Raw genomic sequence first — 19314 nt, 5'->3', positions numbered from 1 at the left:
ACTACAAATAATTTCATGGTTTTAAGATAGGTGTAGGTGCAACAATGACCGAAATAAATTTGTCCACAAAATGGGATAATTAAAATGCAAGTAACGTGCGTTAAGTAGTGCAGTGCTCGCTGCAGCTGTCCGGCAGCTTTGTTTGTAAGTTGGTATGCTTTCACAATCGACGGGTGTTGTTGTTGATTTATTTTTAAAATTCATAGTTAATTCAATACACGGATGCACGGTGCAGTTAATTGTTGTACATATAGTTTACAACCTTTATTGGAGACCGGTGCTACAGAGCACTAGACCGGTAATCTTCGCTTTGGCAAATTATAGAACTAGCGATTAAAAATTCGAATTTTAAAAAGTTAATTAATTAATTATTTATACCTACACCGAATATGCAATTAGATATTGGAAGAAATCGAACAGTTGAGTTGCCAAAAAATGGACTCAAAAGCCCCTAAACCACTTTTCTTGTGATTTTCCCCTTGCGTAAATGTTTATAATAAAAGGAAATACACATTACAAATATTATCTACAAACATTTTCATAGTTTATAAAATGTGAAGCAAAAACAATAAAAAAGAAAAGAAAAGCTAGGGGAGGGGAGGGAAGCATTTTACTGCCGTCATGATTTACGCGCTCGATTTGTTGCGTCGCGGCTCGCGGCTAGCCCCTCTGTATAGCGCGGCGTTTGTTGCGCATAAATTCGCTGAAATTTATTGTTGGTTGTTGTAGGTCTACATTTTTTATTGTGTTATTTCTTTTTGTTTTTTTTGTTTTTGTTTTTTATATTTTCAAATAGCGCATAAACTAGCGCTGAAAAGTAGACGCGATTTATAATACACGCTTCCTCTACTATTTGGCCCGATAAACAAAACAAAAATGAAATGCTGTTTTTTGGCAACACAGATTATTCAACAAATTCTCTGCCATTGTGTCTCGAACACACAAAAATCTATAGATACCGATCGCATTTCGTATTAAAATAAACAGCTGCTGCTGGGCTCATTAGATTAAAGCGAACTGGGACGTCAAGATTAGCAGTTTGACTTACAGTGCAAATTCGAACTGTCGAAACGCAAGAGTCGAAGGGTTGGCCGCATTCGAGAGCTTTTTATATATGAGTAGGTATATGACTGGTTTGTCTTTACTTTGAGAACATCTATGATAACACTGCGGCGAGCCTTAAGACGCTCAAAAAGGACTAACTTTGACAAGTTATTCAGAAAGTAAGGAAAGTGAAAACAAATTTCAAGAAAATGAATGAACCCAACGACTTCTCGTATGTTTGTAAAACGACGGCCCTTTGAGGCTCTCATTATTTTTGGAAATAGGGAAAAATCATACGGAATATGGAGGCTGGGACATCGTTATAGTATTTCTAGAAATAAATATTGCACTATTGTTTCAAGTACATACATAAATACATAAATTTCAATTAAGTTTCAATTATTGCGATGCCCTGAAAAGCACCAAGCAATACGAGAAAAAAATCAAAATTCTGTTATATACAAACAATAAGCAATAAAATATATGGCAGAGCAGAAATATTAGTAAAATGCTAATTTGCATACACGCTACATACGCACATTCATACGTCAGCAAGCTTAAATGCATTCGAACGTAAATGGAATGGAATCATAATGCATAAACATTAAAACGCCAACGCTTTGCTCCAAAAAATTTAATCCTCGCACTCATAAGCTGCTACGCACATGCACCGATAAACATTGGATGTTAAATTTGTTGCTGCAATTGTTTTATGCCACACTGTGTATGGGTGTGTGTGTGAAGATGTAAATACATTGTTGCACACAAAATGTTGCATTTACTGATGTTGCTTCTAATTGCAATTAATTATTTTATTTGGTCAAATTGCTAATTATAATTACTCGAACATTTCCGCCACTGTTATAACGCACACACAAACACACACACAAACACACACACATACACTCACTCATATACACATAGAAACATAAAGCTTTTGCCTGCAGCAACAACTGCAGCTGACCGAGCAGAGTGATTGGGCAGGAGGTGTGTCTCATTGCACTCGCCTGCAGTTTGCATTTGCAAATAAGAGGAGAAAGGAGAGGGTATGTGAGGGGAGCACAGTTGCGTTGCGCCAATTCGCACAGCGGCGTATTCAATGCATTTCGCAATTTAATTGAAATCACACACAGGCAGCATACAGCAGGCAGCAGCGCTGTGTTCGTATGAGTTCCTCTGCATTTGCGTAGCCGAGCAATTTTGGGCGATTTTGTGGCGAATGTTGAAATTTTCCGCAATTAAAGCAGAAGCTATGGTTTATAAATGCGCCGTTATATGACGTTGTATTCCCCAATTTGTTTGTACCAGTCCATGAGTGTGGGCGTGTGTGTGTGTGCTTCCGAAAAATCACATGCAATTATGCCTGTTTACAAAATGAGCAGAAACAAAAAGGAAAACGAAAACGAAAATTATATATTGTTTAATAAATATAAATTGTCAGAAATAATATTACTTGCAGTTGGCTCGCGATATCAAACAGTAAGCACCCACCCACAGCTTTTACAAAAACAAAGCACAAACAAATCGCATTAGGAGTGCACAGAATATTCGCGGTGGTTTTATATATATATTTTGAAAAGCTGTTGAGCTGTTAAATTAATTAATGTTTATTCGCTGATTTCCAAATAATTTTTCATGCGAAATTGCATTTTTTTACTAATGAGCGCATATTCAGAAAGCAAAATGATTTTAGAGAAGAGCATGTGCATACGTAAAGTGCTCTGATATTACAGTAGTAAAATAAATAATTAACCAAAAAATATCAAATAATATTCCACTTTTATGTTTTTTCCACCAATTAAGAATGCCAAAGTCTAAATTCATTTATTTTATTTTTCAAATAATAAACCAATATGTAGTATGAAGATATACAAGGTGTTCCTTATTTTATGGAAGTACCTAAATATTGCATAAGTTTTTTATTTATCAACCCTCAAAAGATCGGTTCTAGACCCATTAATTAGACCCCCATTTTCGATTTCAAATTTTGACGATTTTCAATGGACTGTTAAATAAACATAATTTATTGTTTAGGGTTTTAACTTTGCATACATTTATTTGAAGACTTAAAAAATAAGAAAAAATTTACATATATTTATTTTGGTTGTTGTAGTTTTTTGAGTTCAAACAAAAGCCCTTCTTTTCGGTGGCGCATGTGATTTCCGCTCACTGGAACATATGAAAGCAAAAAATCCAACGGGATGAGAAAGAGTACATGTTTGGCTCTAGTATGAACTAGGATTATTAATTTTTAATTTCGCACAAAAATTAACAAAATGGCGGGCCTTTGAAATTTTTTTTTTTCAAAATTGCTTTTTTTCAGCCACAAATCAAGCTGAAAAGTAAAGAAGATCTTCACCGATTTGATTTTCCTAGTTCATACCATAGCTATATATGTATGTATAGAATAACGTATTAAAATTTGGAACCGATTGGATTAATAGGTTTTGAGTAACCTCATGCGCCAGTCGTAGAAACACTGTTTCGAGAAAAACGCGCTTAAAGTTTTGAGGCGCCCTCGCCGTCGCCTGACACTTCTACCATAAATCGGCTATATCTTCAAGAGTTTTTGAAATTTTCACTTGAAATTGTAAAGGAACATTCTTGAATAGTTATAGGTTCAAATTAAATTAAAAAAAAAAATCTGGGGGGTCCCTTAATAGGCTCTAAAAAGAAAACAGTTTTTGGAGTAAAACCTGGTTTCTAATTGCAACGAGTAGACATGATATACCACATTGTAAATCAAATCCAGTTTTGCTTTCGTCAACTAATATCAAAAACAACTGACTTGCCGGATTTTCAAATATGCGGTCTCCTAACATGGTTTTGTGGAATTACTACGGAAGTAAACTGTATGTCAGCCATTCTCAGTCCTGTAACGAGCTCAATTAAATGTTTCATTGAAATTGTATTAAAAAAATAGTTCAAATAAATTACAATCGGTAATTTTAAATAAAAAAGACATGTCCTTCAATGTGAGACTTACTGCCCACCCTGTAAATATGCTTATGTTTGTTTAGCGTTTCAAATGACAATAATATTAATGGCATTAATTATATAAAACTAATTGTTCTCATCTCATACGAAAAAAAAAAATATTTATATCTAAAAGTAATAATAAAAATAAAAAAATAATAATAAATATTGCATTTATTTTAATTTAAAAATAAATATGCGCATATGCCCTCGTATATCTAATTACTAAATTAATCATTTCCAAATGCGTCTGATTATTATAATATACATATGGAAACATTTTGTAGAAATATTTCGTCTCTCCAAAATGCAAATTCCTATAAACAATTTTTAAAGGACAGGTTCATTACACTCTGCACTCGAGCGACTGACCAATTGAGTGTTTATTTATGTGAATGTCAACATTAATTTTATATATCTCCTGCATGTAGGAGGGGAAAATTGGCACTGAGCTGCTTCAGAGTGTTGCAGTTTGGAAAGAATTCACTTTCGTTTGCGTTGTTTTGGCATTCGGAAGTGTGATTTTTTGTTTCTTACTCTAGAGCCGCCACTGAAGAAAAATTTGACAAATGTATCCTGATTTTCTGTCTCAATACAAGTACAATTTCTTATTCCTTATCACCTTTAGTTTAAAAAAAAAATTAAATATTTTTATTATATTTATTATTTTTAGTACAATTTCCTGAAATCGACCACATACAGACTGTATGGGCATACAGAATTTAGTTGCAACGTTCAATCTTTGCGGAATATATTGTAAAAATAATGTCTCATTAATTATGTTACAAGTGTGCTAATGGGGATGGATATACCGTATGTATCTATAATGACAGTGTATATGTGTTGAGCAAAATCAATGGACTGAAAGTAATTGGTTTGCATGGAAAGTTAGAAATTTGCTGACAAAATAAATTATTTTGTTTGTCTATTTAATCGATGGCTGATAAATATATGAATATTGATAAATTCAACCATGGAACATATTTACATATATAAATATACTTATATGATAATGGGAAGTCCAACTCCTTTTAAATAAATAAAAATATCCAAATGACAGTCTTCCGGATCAGAAACTGAATTAGTATTTTAGGTTCTTGGACTATGTCTGAAGAATAATTTTCTTGAGCAACGCAATAGGTGTTTCTCATCAGGCAACTCCCAACGCAGCCGGTTCTACGCCACCGGGGTTGACCCGGATTTTGTCTGGTCATAGGCTGCCATTTCGGAGATCTGACCCTGTTTGGATCTATTAGTTTATTGAGGTATTTTTCTGCTTCGTATGCGCTAAAAGGCTCCATCCAAATTCCACATCGGTTAGGTGTGTTGTGTCTCATCAGGCATATCATCCAAAGAAGAATTTTTAAGCAAAGGTGGTGCAAGAGTTTCAATATACAAGAAAAGAATTGTCTAAGCTTAACCACATATCATGTCTCTTTCTAAGATACATTGTTTTTTCTAGTTTTAATAAAAATCTAAGTAAAAGGTATACGCATTTTATCGAGCGACTACCATCAAATAGTTTATATTCAAGTGGTTCTTCTTCTTCGTCTCTTGTACGAAAGTTTCGCATACAATTTGTATTCAATTAACAAATCTGATAGGCATCGTTGATACAAGCACCATAGCGGGCTAATTTGCATAGTACAGAACAGCTGCAGCAACAAATTGCTGAGCAAACACGCCAGAAGAATGTTTGCGCCTACAACATCTTAGCATATAAGTGGATGGCAAGCAAGCAGCATCCTGCGATGGAATTCAATGTCAGACGGTTTTGTGTTTGCGCTGTCATGCTTGTTTGGCAGCAAATCGTTCGCTAAGATCCTTTCGCGCTTCATTGTGAGTCACCTTCACGGCATTGGCATTCGTCAGTGCGACACGGAGAGTGCCGGTGGGTACCAGGCGGTTATTAGCCAAAGAATGTCAATGCTTGTTTATAGAGATTTACAAAAGCCTCTCTATGTGTGATACAGGGTAATTGAGAATGACATGATTGAGATATCGTAGAGAGCAGAGCTTGCGGAAGATCCTGAGCATTAGCTGGGCTTTCGGAGTACAATATTTTGCAACCAATTCAAAGGTAAATCTCCACTTGTCATAGAGTTGTCAAGATTATCTCAATATTATGAGAAAATTTCATAAAAAATATTGCTACAAATATAAGTATTCTTTATTTGAATAAACTACTTTCTTTAGCTGAAAGGCTTGGAAAATATTGGTAATATTCAAAAATATATTTTTCATTTCTCACATTTTGAATTGTGACACCCTGTATCACTTTCATTTGTACAGTTGTGTCATGTGGATTTCATCAAACTGAAAGTCGAAATATTTATGGCTAGAAAACAAAATGGAGCATAAAAACTAATGACATATACGCTGTCAACGCTGGTTAGTAAAAGCAAGTGTCGCCATTTAAGTTGCTCGGCGGCAACACTTTCGGCTGACAAGTTGACTTTGAGATGCTTGTAAAAGTGTTTATCTGCCTGTGCAGCGCTTTTAATTGGTTTTATTGTATTTTTTATTTTCTGTTTTATTTGTTGTTTATTTTTCACAAAAGCAACAATAATGCGCTTCAATGAGTGTAAAATATATTAATGAACTGCAGTGGCGAAGATCTTGTAAAGAGTATATGAACATTTCGCGCTGGGTGTTAACCAAAACAAATCGCACATATGTATCTACAAATATGGTTTTCTTTGATGCGAAAACAAGCACATAATATATATACTTGTAAATATGTAGGAGTCACACATTTGAACTTGTGAAGATCATGCAACAGTGGCAGGTGTCCACACACGTTTCCGTTTTGCACATTTTTGAACTGTACACATTTGCTATATACATACATATGTATATAAGAAACATTTGCTAAAATGCAGAAATATTTGTTGTAGAAACAAATTTACTTATATACCAACCTTTAGCGGCATTGTGACACAGCGGGGCGTATGAGCAACTTGCAGATTTTGACGCTCTGTTCTCTCTAGCCATTTCGTACGTCCTTCATAATGTCATAAATGACAATGTTTACATGCATTTTAGCGGCTTTAAATAAAAGAAAAAAATAATTAAAGAATTTCAAAAAAAAATCTGTGGTGAATAATAAGACATTTACTCGTGTTTGTCTATTATATGTTATATGTCTTTGATATAATATAATTTTTAATTTAAACTATATTTGTCCATAATTTATAATATTTAAATGTACACCTTTATTATTTGGTTGCATTAATGCTGCTGCGATACTAAATCAACACTAAAGACTACCTTCAAATAAATGTTATTTTATTATTTTGTTATAGTAAGCCATACCTGCGAAGCTAAATTCTTCTCTCAACTTTTCAATTCACACCTCATTGTCAACATAACTTTAAAAATTATTCCAATATTAAATTTAAGAAAAATAATTGCAATAAAAATTTCGAAAAAGTGCTTCTGTTCGAAAGTCCAACAGGTCAAGCCAGAAGGTCTTCACAATAAAAGCTTTCATTTCATTCTACATGCGCTCTTTGGTCTTGCAAATTTCTATATTTTAAAATATTAATACGCATCACTTCATTTCTTTTATATTCATGTGAAATGCAGCAACTAATTCCCAAATGTTAATTGGATCATTTCATTGATACACTGTATTCCACACACATACATCATAACGCTTAAGTATGTATGTATGTATGTGCTCTTATGTACATCGACACTTGAATGCCAGAAGCCACAAAGCACAAATAAAATTAAAAAAAATACATAAAAGCCAACACAAATCGTTGTTGATACTTGAAATTTAAAGCAAACAAATGGAAATTTTGAGTAAATAAACGCGCGGAAAGCAAGAAGAGAAAAATCAGAAGATTAGGACACAAGGCACACACAGACGGAAGGAAAAGTAAATAAGCAAGATTATATAAATAAATGGTATTTAAATCCCATAATGAATTAGCTTATGTATTTTTGTGCGAATTCCTACTCTGCTGGCAAGCAAGAAGCCATGTACATATGCATGAGAGGGTGTTTGCATAAATATTATTTGAAAATGTTGTATTTTCGCTTATGATTATGTACTACATATACTTGCTAAATGCTAAATAGATGAGCCGCTCGGTGCATTATGAGATAAATTTCGAAAAAATATAGTCTTATATTTATATATAATATATATAAAGTAATATATATTTATATACATATGACATGCACTTATAGCATTAACCGCTAAGTAACCAAACTCATACTTGTGTATGCACTTAAGTTTGGATTTGACAATTTGGGCAATTTTTTTTAAATGATCGATGCCACTCCTCCCAATGTAGTATTATTGCATAGTTTTATTTCGAAATAACATTGATTCTTGATTTATATCTTGTAAAGTGAACGAAGAAAAAAGTTAGGATGATTGTGAACAAAACTCGCCTATTTTCAAGCCATGACAACAGGGTGTCAAAAAAATATGATGTACCGAATTTCGTTGAAATTGGTCTAGCGGTTCTAGAGATATGATTTCAGATCCAATAGGGGGCGACGCTCTGTCCGCTTGTACTGACAGACTAACATGCAGATTCGGACGGGAGATATCTGCTGAGTGAGTTTACATTAATTTAAGGAATTCGTTTACATTACATCTCCAAAGCAACCGCGATGAACCTTTAAACATTTCCAACTCTTTGCTTCCGCTTGGAAAGTAAAAGAGAAAAAGTCCATTATATTGATTAAAAACAGTAAGGTGTGCGCTTTTTTCTACTTTAATCTTCGCACTCTTTTCGCTTTTTAAGTAAAATATGTGCACCACAACAAACAACAACCACACACCAACACACAAGCGCCTTCTGCTGTATGTCACCTTTCTATCGCTTTTTGCTCTCTCCTCTGAGGTCAAAGTGTGAATGGGTGACCTAAAATATTTTGCGTACGAAGGAGATCTAAAAAGAGTAATAGACACTGAATAGAACAATGAGCAAATGGTGGAAGGAAAAAACTATTTAAAAAGTTCGTTTTTAAGGAATCTGCTCTGCAGATTGTTGGAATGCGCAAGGATATGGAAAATATTTACCTATGCTTAAACAGTCGAAATTTGGTGGTGGAATTCCAACAGAAAACTCAAGCTGAAGTATAAAATATGCAGAAAAATATAAAATATTTTGCAAAGGTGACTGGTTTTGTATAAATGAAGTCACGCTCACATGCTTGCTGTAATATACGGAAAGGTCAAGAATGCAAGCAATTTCATTTCTTCTCTTTTCAAGTGTGCACTCAAATTTTTTTTAACTTGCATGGTATTCAAAAAAATGTCATAAATATTTATAATTTCATATTTTTACTACATTAAGGCTTCAATGAGTTAGTTGACGATCTTTCTTGGCATAAATCTTGGCAAATTTTTCAAACAGAATATGGTTGTATGACTTCTGTGAAATATCTTCCATATGAATTTTCAAGAGCAAAAAAAATAATTCGTATTTCAAAACTTTTTTTCAAATATTTTATTTAAATTTTGCCAATATTTCACTTGCGCTGCTCAATTAGCTTTACAATTTTGCACATCTGTGGATAATTTTTTCTTTTGTTTTTGTTTTATTAATTTTCTTTTTATACTGCCTTGTTGCATACCCATCAGCTCTTTGATAAATTGCGCACTCCTGCCGCTTCGATTACGTCCGCAACTGGCTGAAAATTCCCACAGAAATAATTGAAATACAGATCATCTGTGGCCGCCAGCGAACGTCAATCGGGCGTGCCATTGGCAACTACTTTTCAAGTTGACAATTTGCTTCCTTTCGACGAATATTGTGACACTAATTAATTGGGCCATAAAAAATTGTTTACGATTTAGCCAGAGAGTTTGTGAACATCTATAACTATATGTATTTGTTTACGTAAAGCAATAAACAGTTCCAAATATAATTTATTTCATTAATTTTAATTATTGAAAATTATTTCTAAATTTTAATTTATTTTCTAATTTTAAAATTTTTTTTTTCGTTTTCTTTGCAGGTATTTATTGATGAAATCTAACAGCTTTAAAATGTATTATAAATTTTCAAATGCAAAAAGGTATTTAATATAGTTAATATTAATAATTTCCAATATAATTTTCAATACAAAATTTTTTATATTTTTTCCGAAGATCAAACTTTGATCCTCCATAGCATCTGTCATATAAGCTTGGCTGAAAAGTTGTATATATTTTGATATATATAATATATATATTTGAGTATTTCCATATTTTGGATTTTTTAAAGACTATATCCTGTAATTAACAATATTTTTTTCAAATAGTCCCTTTTTCGAACTCCGTATCCAAATATCTCGATTTTGGAGACTAATTTCGGAAATCGGTGAAAACAGTTTTTTTTTACTTATGACTCAATCTCCTGGAAAAGTCACTTTTTATTGATCTTATATGTATTTTATAGCACAAATTTTCGTAGAAAAAGGGTTGATAATAGTAACAACTCGGAATCTCTTAACCAATCAAATGATAATTCCTTGTTTTTTTAAATTGAAATCCGCAAAAACCCTATAAATAGGTCCGAATAATTTTAGAACCATTTGTGCCTTCCGTATGGTATAAACAAAATATATGAAAATCTGCAATAAATAGTGATATATATATATATATATTATACAAGTATGTGTCACAGCAGACTCGGCCTCTTTTCCAATTATTTGAATAAAGATATTTTTTTATGAATTAATATTCTTCTCACCTTATTTATAACAGTTCTTTCACCAGATGCAATTAAGCAACTCATGTTCCTCAACTGCATAGCAAGCACAGACACACCACACACAAGCACCGCTAGTCCGTAAGTTCCTTATTGATTTGCCAACAGGCGAAAAATATGATTTTCTTCTGCTTCTTCTTCTACAAAAAATGAATTTATTTATTTGCTTTCGTGCAGTCAACGGTGGAATTAAATTCGCAATTATAAAATTGTCACAATTCTATTTTCATATTAATTAGCGCATTTGCCGCGCTATCATATTCACTTCTTGTTGTTGTTGTTGTTGTGTTTTTATTTTTGTAATAGCCGGCAACTGTTGGCAATCATTTGTTGTGTGCCACACTTCACCTCGTTCACTTCCATATACTCACTTCCCCCCTCCGCCTCACCACCTCTCCATTCAACTCAGCTGTCGTACTTTATTAATCTGTCATTTATAGTTTTTATTAGATTTTCGGCTGTGTGTTGTACACAAATTGCATTTGTTAAATTTAATTTGAAATCTAGAACGGCTGTTTGTTACACTCGTTGATTTTTTCATTGCTGTTGTTGTTGTTGCTCACAATGCCCAATATTCTATGTAGATATTAAGTGCGCTTACGAGACACTTAATATCGCTGCACTCAGCACCTTGTGTCGCGCTGTGAATGACTGCTTTCGACGGCTTTCGGTTTGGCTGCCGCCATTGTGTGCCATAAATCAGCGTAAAGGAAGCCAAATGCTCGCCAAATCGTGAAATATGTGAGGTTATTTCCGTTAACCGATTTAATTTTTTGCCTCTTTTTTCGTGTCACAGAATCGTATAATTTTAAAGCATTTTGCTAATTAAGGCGCCCTTAATGAAAATGAAATGTTGTAAGGAGAAACTATCAACTGTGTGAATTATTAAGTCAAATACGAGTAGAGCGCTTAAGTGGCGCTATGGATTGTATTGTTATTATAATAGAGTTTCTGAAATCATTCCAGTGTTCAAATTATTCATTTATTTTCCATGCAGAAACAGTGGAATATTTTTTAAATGCAATAATTGGGTTTTTATAAAAAGAGAATTCATAACCTAACTTTTCTCCATCCAAAATATGAAATTATCAGTATCAGTGGTAATCTTCTCACTTTTAATTGATATATAAGTTCCATTGGATTCCAGATTTCTTGAGAACTAGCTTGAACTCAATTAATTACAACTGAACATGATAAATATATGTATAGAACTATTGAAAGACTCTCTCTTCTAAACGGGATTTGGTTTCGACAAGTTCTTTAATCAATGAAACTAGTTAATTCGTCTATTGAGTACGAGTACTCTTAAAATCGATTTCAAATGATTAAAGCCACTAGTTGTACCTCCCAGTAGGATATGTTGAACCGTGTTAAATAGGTAGGTAAATGGATCTATAACATACATAGTTTGCAAGATCAACCTATATTGACAATCATTTCGAACACACCCTTATATCAGTATTTGCTTGAAGAATGTGCCAACTTAAAATAACCGAATACTGAGAGAGATTCTTGGAATAATTTACTGAGATAGATTGATTTCTCAAACATATTTTCAAAACGAGGAATCTTTCACATGTGAGTATAGTGTATTTCATTACCTATATGTGTTCTACGTTTAACAGGCAATATCAAACCTTTTAACAAAATTTATAAAAGGTAAAAAGGGTACGAATAACCTAAGATTATTAGACCTAAACTATAACGAATATAGCATCAAATCAGAGTAACAAGAATTTAGAAAACTATATTAGTTTGACGAAAAGGCTCCTGGGCTAGTGGCGTGTATTTTAGGAATTTCCTTTCCGCTTTGCGTTGTTCTGCCGTAAACGAACGAAAAGTAAAACGAAAATTGCTCACCGACGCAGAAACACGACAATGAAGAGTCGCTGTAACGAAATGCGGGCAAAGCAAATGCCGAAGAATGAAATGCAGTAAGAAATGTCATGCATAAGCGAGCAAAGGAGGAAACTATTTATGCTGAATAAATAAATTGCATTTTAAATGCTATGAAATACACGGCGAGTAACCAAATATAACGATGAAGAATGCACGACCTTCGTCACCAACGCCCACACACACCCAGAGAAATGCAAGCGCCCACCCGGATGCCAATGCGGTTGATTGATTTTTGCAACAATCAGTGAGCTCGGGCAATTGATGCAAGCAATGCAGTAATGATCGGCTATAATGTACATTCACATATATACATACATATGTAGTTATCTGTTTGTATATACATATGTATATATGTAAAATTTGCGATCGAAGTTAATGCCAAACACAAAGGAAACGAAACAAATTTCCGCAGTTGAATTTTGAATTCGCCAGCGTCTCAAACGACGGAGTGTCGTACAAAACGCGCGCGTGGCAGACGCAGCTCCAAGTCAAATGACTTCACAAAAAAATCAAAAAAGTCAGAATTGAATAGAGTACGAGTGCAGGGAATCAGTGAAGTAACTAGAGCTTTGCATTTAACTTTGAGTTAGTGTGTGAGTCAGTGAGCGGAAGCGAGTGCTTACAAAGCAACAGCACAAAGCTTGCTGAGCCACACTAAAGTGTATAGTGAACAGCAGAATCGATTGACAATTTCAATAAATGTTCTACACAAAGAGAAATAAATTTTAAAGTGGAAATATTTATAAAAAAGTGGCATCCACATTTATTGATTTTCCCTTTTTGTAACGTTTAACTCCATTGACTGTGAGAGTGAGTGCTAGTGTGAAGAGCCAACCAACAATCGCTCATAATTTCGTGTTCTCCCGCTGCTGTCCGGTTATTTCGGAAATCCAGTAAACTAGTAAATTAATTAACTTAAGTAATTGAATAAATTATTCCGGTTCTGCTGGTCGGAGCGTAAAATTGAATCATTCAAATAAATAAATTACTGTTGCCAAAGCAAAGCGCAAATTTAATTGTATTTGTCAGCGTGAGACAAATTGAAAATTAATATTTTGTTCGTGCAGCGTCATTCAACGATTTGCATACCACATATTTAGTTGCATACTAGCACAGTAGCACAAACGTACAATGGCAATTACAGAGCAGGTGAGTTGTATTTTTTGTACAACAATTGAATATATATATATATAAATATATATATATATGAGTGTGTGTGTTTGTGGAAAATAGGTCAATAGTTGTGTATAATTGGAAATATTTGATTTTACTGAGGGAGGTGAAGTCAGTTAAAGCAGTTGAACAAACCTCTGAGTTCAATTGTCCTTCTGGGAAAGCAAATCTTTATGGTTATTTTTATTTCAATGTTTTTGGGAGATATTGATATTTAAGAACGTAAGACTGCAACAATTATTGGAATATATTTATTATTCAAAATAATCGTAATATATTTTAGATTTTATTTATTTAATTTTAACTAAAATACTTATGAGCTGAGGCTCCTTCTCAATTAAGATTTGTAGAAAAAAAGTTTTCTACACCCAATTTGGACTCAGCACTCAATCGTTATGACTTCTCAAATAAACCAAAAAAAGAAAAGTCAAATTGTTATTTTTATTTTAAATAAGTTATTTTAAATCTTGCCGATTTTAGTTTGTTAACTGCTCACACTTCGTTCCTATTTCCAAAAATAAAGAGAGCCTTAAAGCATTTTACAAGCGTACGTGAAATCTCGAAAGGCTATCAAAAATTGAGCTTGAGAAATATTTCGACGATTGGAAGAAGCGCAGGCAAAAATGTTTATTATCGAATGGGGACTATTTTGAGATTGCCATAATTTACATATATTGTTTCAAAAATCGAAAATTCCCGTTATTTTTTTAACCTCTCTCGTCTGTGAGACCTTTCATCACAAAATCATAAATTATTGTATCTAAAATTGGTTAAGACTTCTCATATTTTAATTTTTTTTAAAAACAATAGTTATTGTTGGCATGCCTTTTAATAAAACTGAATCTAGACTGATAACTTACAAGAATTAGTTAAGACTAATTTCAATATCTTCAAACAAATAATGCCTTTAATCTTAGTTGAGCAATCAGTTTTCTCAGAATTCCAGAATCATAATTAATTTGTTTATTTTTTGGTCCATATATATTTAACTATATTTATTCACTATCCTAGAGCTATTCTCAAACGAAACCGAACATATGACCGCTGATTGTTGAGATGGGTAAAAATGTGTGATTTACTCTCACATGAGCTTAGAAACATTACAAGAACTAAACTGCCTATTGACATCATAAAGTGTAGCATCTTCTCCTATATATTTTATTTATTTCTTATTTGACATTGAGTTTCATCATAACACTGTAATATCGCTTCGTCGCATGCTGGAATAGCCTAGTAAACATGATAGCTAGTGTTTATTTTTATCAAGTGAGGGCAAGCTTGTTACCAACACATTCTGAGTTGGTCCTAAGTTAAGTTCTTACTGAACACATTTCACATTCATTTTTTCAAACTGCCACAAACGAAAGAACACAACTGAGCTCAATTTTGAATATTTTTCCGTAATGAAGCAAGCGATGAAAGATAGATACACAATTGATTGATTTCTCTTCCGTCCGTGCCTCTCATGCAGCTGTTATTTTCGAAAACAATGCATCTTTAGCAATGAATATCTGTATGTATAAGTCTGTACAGCAGCCGTTGCGAGGTGTAGTTCAAGGTGAGCCAACGCCATTGTTGCTTGCAGCGGCGTCATCAGTTGCATTGTTGGCAACACTCTTGTAACTGCTCTTGTTTGCCATCCTATCTTTGTTATTGCTGGTATTGCTTGTGCTGTCTTTGTTTTTATTTTTCTGTGCAGCCTTTGTTAGCTTTAGTGCACTCATATACATACGTGTTATATGTATATGTATATGTAGTATATGCTATAATCAACAAGTGCAGCGCATCGCATCTATCGACAACAAATCTCTCAATAACATCGGCGTTTCGGCGCCTGCTCCTTTGGCGTGCCAAGAAAATCAGCAAAGCCATTGCCAAGGTCCATTGCTTAATTAAATTTATTTATTATGCTGCTTTATAGCGCTTGCTTTCATTCCTAAAATACATTTTTGAATTGATGATGCTGAGTGTGTGTGTGTGTGTTATGGGCGTGATGGATCGACGGCAGGAAATCAATAATTTCATAACTAGAATTGGTTTATCTTTATATAGAATATTTTCAATTTATAAATATTTCTTGTAATTTTCAGTAGATGTATTGTTGTAATCGCATTTTATGAACTCAAAATTATTAATGTAATTCCTTCAAATTATTTTTTTTTTGTGAAAATTCAAAATTCAGCTTTTATATTTTCATTTCAATTTTCATTGCCTCAATTTCCATGGGGTTTCTCCACTCAACTCAATGAGCACTCACTGCTGTTTTCGTTAATTACATTGTTCAAATGGGAGGTGTTTATTTACGTTTGTAACAGCAAATATGTGCGAAAAAATTAAATTTGATTACTTTACAAACTGTTAACTGATTTAACAACAATGCGCCAACGCAATCACCAATACCAACTGGCACATGCTTAATAATATTTACTGACGTTTATACATACAAATTATAAATACATACAAACATACATGTGGCGTACACATATACACATACATATTTAATAATAAAATATAGAAAAAAAACTTAAAAATAATTAAAATGTTTGCAGCGCAGCTCTATCATTGATAACGGTGCTTTTGTAAACAAATGCAGTTATTCAGTAATTTATGAAAGCCAATTAATCACAAAACGAAACACAATAACCAAAAACAATATCACGTGAAAATGTGTAACACACACAGACATACACCTGCATGGTGTATGCAGTTTATTTACTTATGGGTTTGACGTGGCGTATGAGTAACTACCTTTGGTGTACACTTGTAATTATTTCTGCCATCACTCGCTGGAGTGCGTGCGTGTTTTAAATGAAAACTGACGCTTCTGCGTGTCTATAAATAGCATATTGCCGCTGTCATATGAGTGATGTATATTGCAATTAAAAATTATGGAAAAATTATAAAATGATAGCTCCACATTAATTACTGTCGCACACGAGCTGCTGCTGAAACTGATGCTGATGCTGATGGTGTTGAGCACGCTTATTCCTATTTATTTATGCACCTTAAACTGAGGAGCCTGTGATGATTATATATGCTTATAAATATCGACAAATACTATTTGCTGTCTATATAGCTACAGTTTTATGATTTTTAGTTATATTAATTTATGGCAAAATTAATTATTTTTATGGAAGTCTAATTTGATTAATTAGCAATTAATTTAATTAATTTAAAATAATTCCTTCATTTTTTGAAATATGAAAATGAAATCAGTGATGAATTCGTGCGTCTGTATACAAATACAGTGGAACTTCTTCAACTCGAATCACCATAATCCACAAAAAAACTTCGAATTAGAGAGATTTCCGAGTTATGGAAGTTCCACTGTATACATATGTTCAGAAGAATAACGGGAATTTGTCTTAATTTTTTATACTCTCGCAACAAAAGCTGCTAAAGAGAGTATTATAGTTTTGTCCACATAACGGTTGTTTGTAAGTCCTAAAACTAAACATCTTAGATATAGGGTCTGTCTGTCCGTCTGTCCGTCCGTGCAAGCTGTAACTTGAGTAAAAAGAGAGATAGGCAAAATCGGACCACTGTCACGCCCACAAATTGGCGATAACCGAAAACACATAAAGAGCTATAACTAAGCCATAAATTAAGCTATGAAAGTGAAATTTGGTACAAAGGTTTGTTCTAAGAAGAAGCATATTTGGATGTAATTTTTTTTGGGAAAGTGGACGTGGCCTCGCCCCCTGCTAAGGTTTTTGTATATATCTCGTAAACTACTATACCTAAATCAACGAAACTTATGTTGAAAACAAAGGTTATGTTGAAAACTACTAAAAATGCTTTAATTTAGTAAGGCAAACCAACAGAAACCTTCAATTTCATTATAAAGAAGGCACTGAAAAGCTGCACTCAAAATGGTATACAAAATTTTTAATGGGCGTGGTTCCGTCCACTTATGGGTCAAAAACCATATCTCCGAAACTATTCGACCAATTTCAATGAGATATTATTTTTCTTATATCCCAATGATATATTGTGAAAATAGGCCAAATCGGTTCACAACCACGCCTACTTCCTATATACCAGAACTTTGAAGACGATCTGGATTGTTTACTTTACAATATATAAAGTAAGCACTAGTGAAGATATCGGTGCAGAACTTTGCACCCATACTATGTTTATAGTGTGGCATCGCCCTTCTAAAAATCGTCGAAATCGGACCATAGATTTTCAAGGCCCCATATATCGAACATAAGACCTCAGTGCTTCTATTTTTTTACCGAAAAAATAGGTAAGTCTCTCCGATATTTTGAAGTAATTCGGAGGGAATATCCTTATTTTAATAATATGTCTCCGTGCATAAAATACGTGAAATCAGGTCATAACTTGACATAACTCCCATATACTTAATATTAGGGTTTTCAAACATTCAATGGTTACACCCGAACTTAGCTCTTCCTTTCTTGTTTTAAATCACATTTTTTCATTAGGCTGCATTAATAGTCTTATTTCCTTGTCCTAACTACATACAATCATATTTTTCTGATTCGCCACATTTTTACTGCACACCACTGTAGATATAGCCATCATATTGATGCACACACCGGCAGCAAAAAGCAACGTTTCCGGGGTTTGTTTGTTCTCATATTTGTACATACATATGTAAACAGGCATAAGCACATACACAAAGGCAAATAGGCAAACAATTTTGATGCGTGCAAGGCGTCATGAATGCAGTTGTGCCTCTCGTCCAACGTACATCGTCCGTCCACATCATTGTACTTAATCAGTGCGCGTATATTGAGACGATGGCTAGTAATCCTACGTAATGGGCGCACACGCACACACACATCCAACCGCCGGTTCGCCATGCATTTGCGTTGCATGTCGCCGAGCTGTCACGGTTCGATGCCGCGCACTGCCACGCACGCCACTGCCACTGCAGCGCATCTCAATATATTCTCGAGTAATTTTGCTGTCGGCTCTAATAAGTGCTTTTTGCGTGGATTTCTGGCGGTTTCGCTTCGCGTATTTTGGCACACTTTTTCACATCGTGTGTAAGGGGCACTCGTATATTTGTAGCACTTTGTGTTAAGTTATATGTTAAGTACAAGTGGATCGGCGCACTGGGAAATCTTAAATGCTTACTGTGAAAATTGCCCACAAATTTAAGTGAATCACATTTCTTCGCTGGCAATTAAATTGCCTGGCGCATATAAATAGCTGAGCGTACGGAAGGGTGGACTTAAGGCGGTGCAACTTTAGTGGTGTAAATTGGCATTTGAGCTGAAAATCTTATTCACTTTCACTACTTAAAGCTATAATTGGGGATATTTGAACTGTAAATTTCTGCATGAAATTTATTTCTAAGCATGCAACAATTTCGTGAAACTAACTTCGGCGAATTTTCAGTAATTAATTTTGCGATTTATGTTCGCTGAAATTCGAGTCGAATTCATATTTTTAGCTCGCTATCATTTACAATATATTATGATATATGTTTCTATGTGTGTCCGTAAGTTCGAGTATTCGAGCACGAACCCAT

At 33.8% G+C, this 19314-nt stretch overlaps 1 protein-coding gene across 10 annotated transcripts in view; it reads left to right on the top strand.

The window, feature by feature from the left end:
- Positions 1-19314, top strand: part of LOC105218415 (tropomodulin) — a 120714-nt gene that overhangs the window by 4073 nt on the left and 97327 nt on the right. Inside the window, exon 1 of one of the 10 annotated variants that reach the window (XM_054225955.1) lies at positions 13105-13787. The exons of the other annotated variants lie outside the window; for them this stretch is intronic. Coding sequence (XP_054081930.1) covers positions 13770-13787 — 18 coding nt within the window. The 5' untranslated portion in view covers positions 13105-13769. Of the gene's footprint in view, positions 1-13104; positions 13788-19314 lie in introns of those variants that run through there. 10 annotated transcript variants of the gene reach the window in all.

This window comes from Zeugodacus cucurbitae, chromosome 2, assembly GCF_028554725.1.
Source record: "Zeugodacus cucurbitae isolate PBARC_wt_2022May chromosome 2, idZeuCucr1.2, whole genome shotgun sequence".
NCBI lineage: Eukaryota > Metazoa > Arthropoda > Insecta > Diptera > Tephritidae > Zeugodacus > Zeugodacus cucurbitae.
The sequence above is the reverse complement of the archived record's forward strand: the minus strand, read 5'-3'. Positions and strand labels throughout refer to the sequence as shown.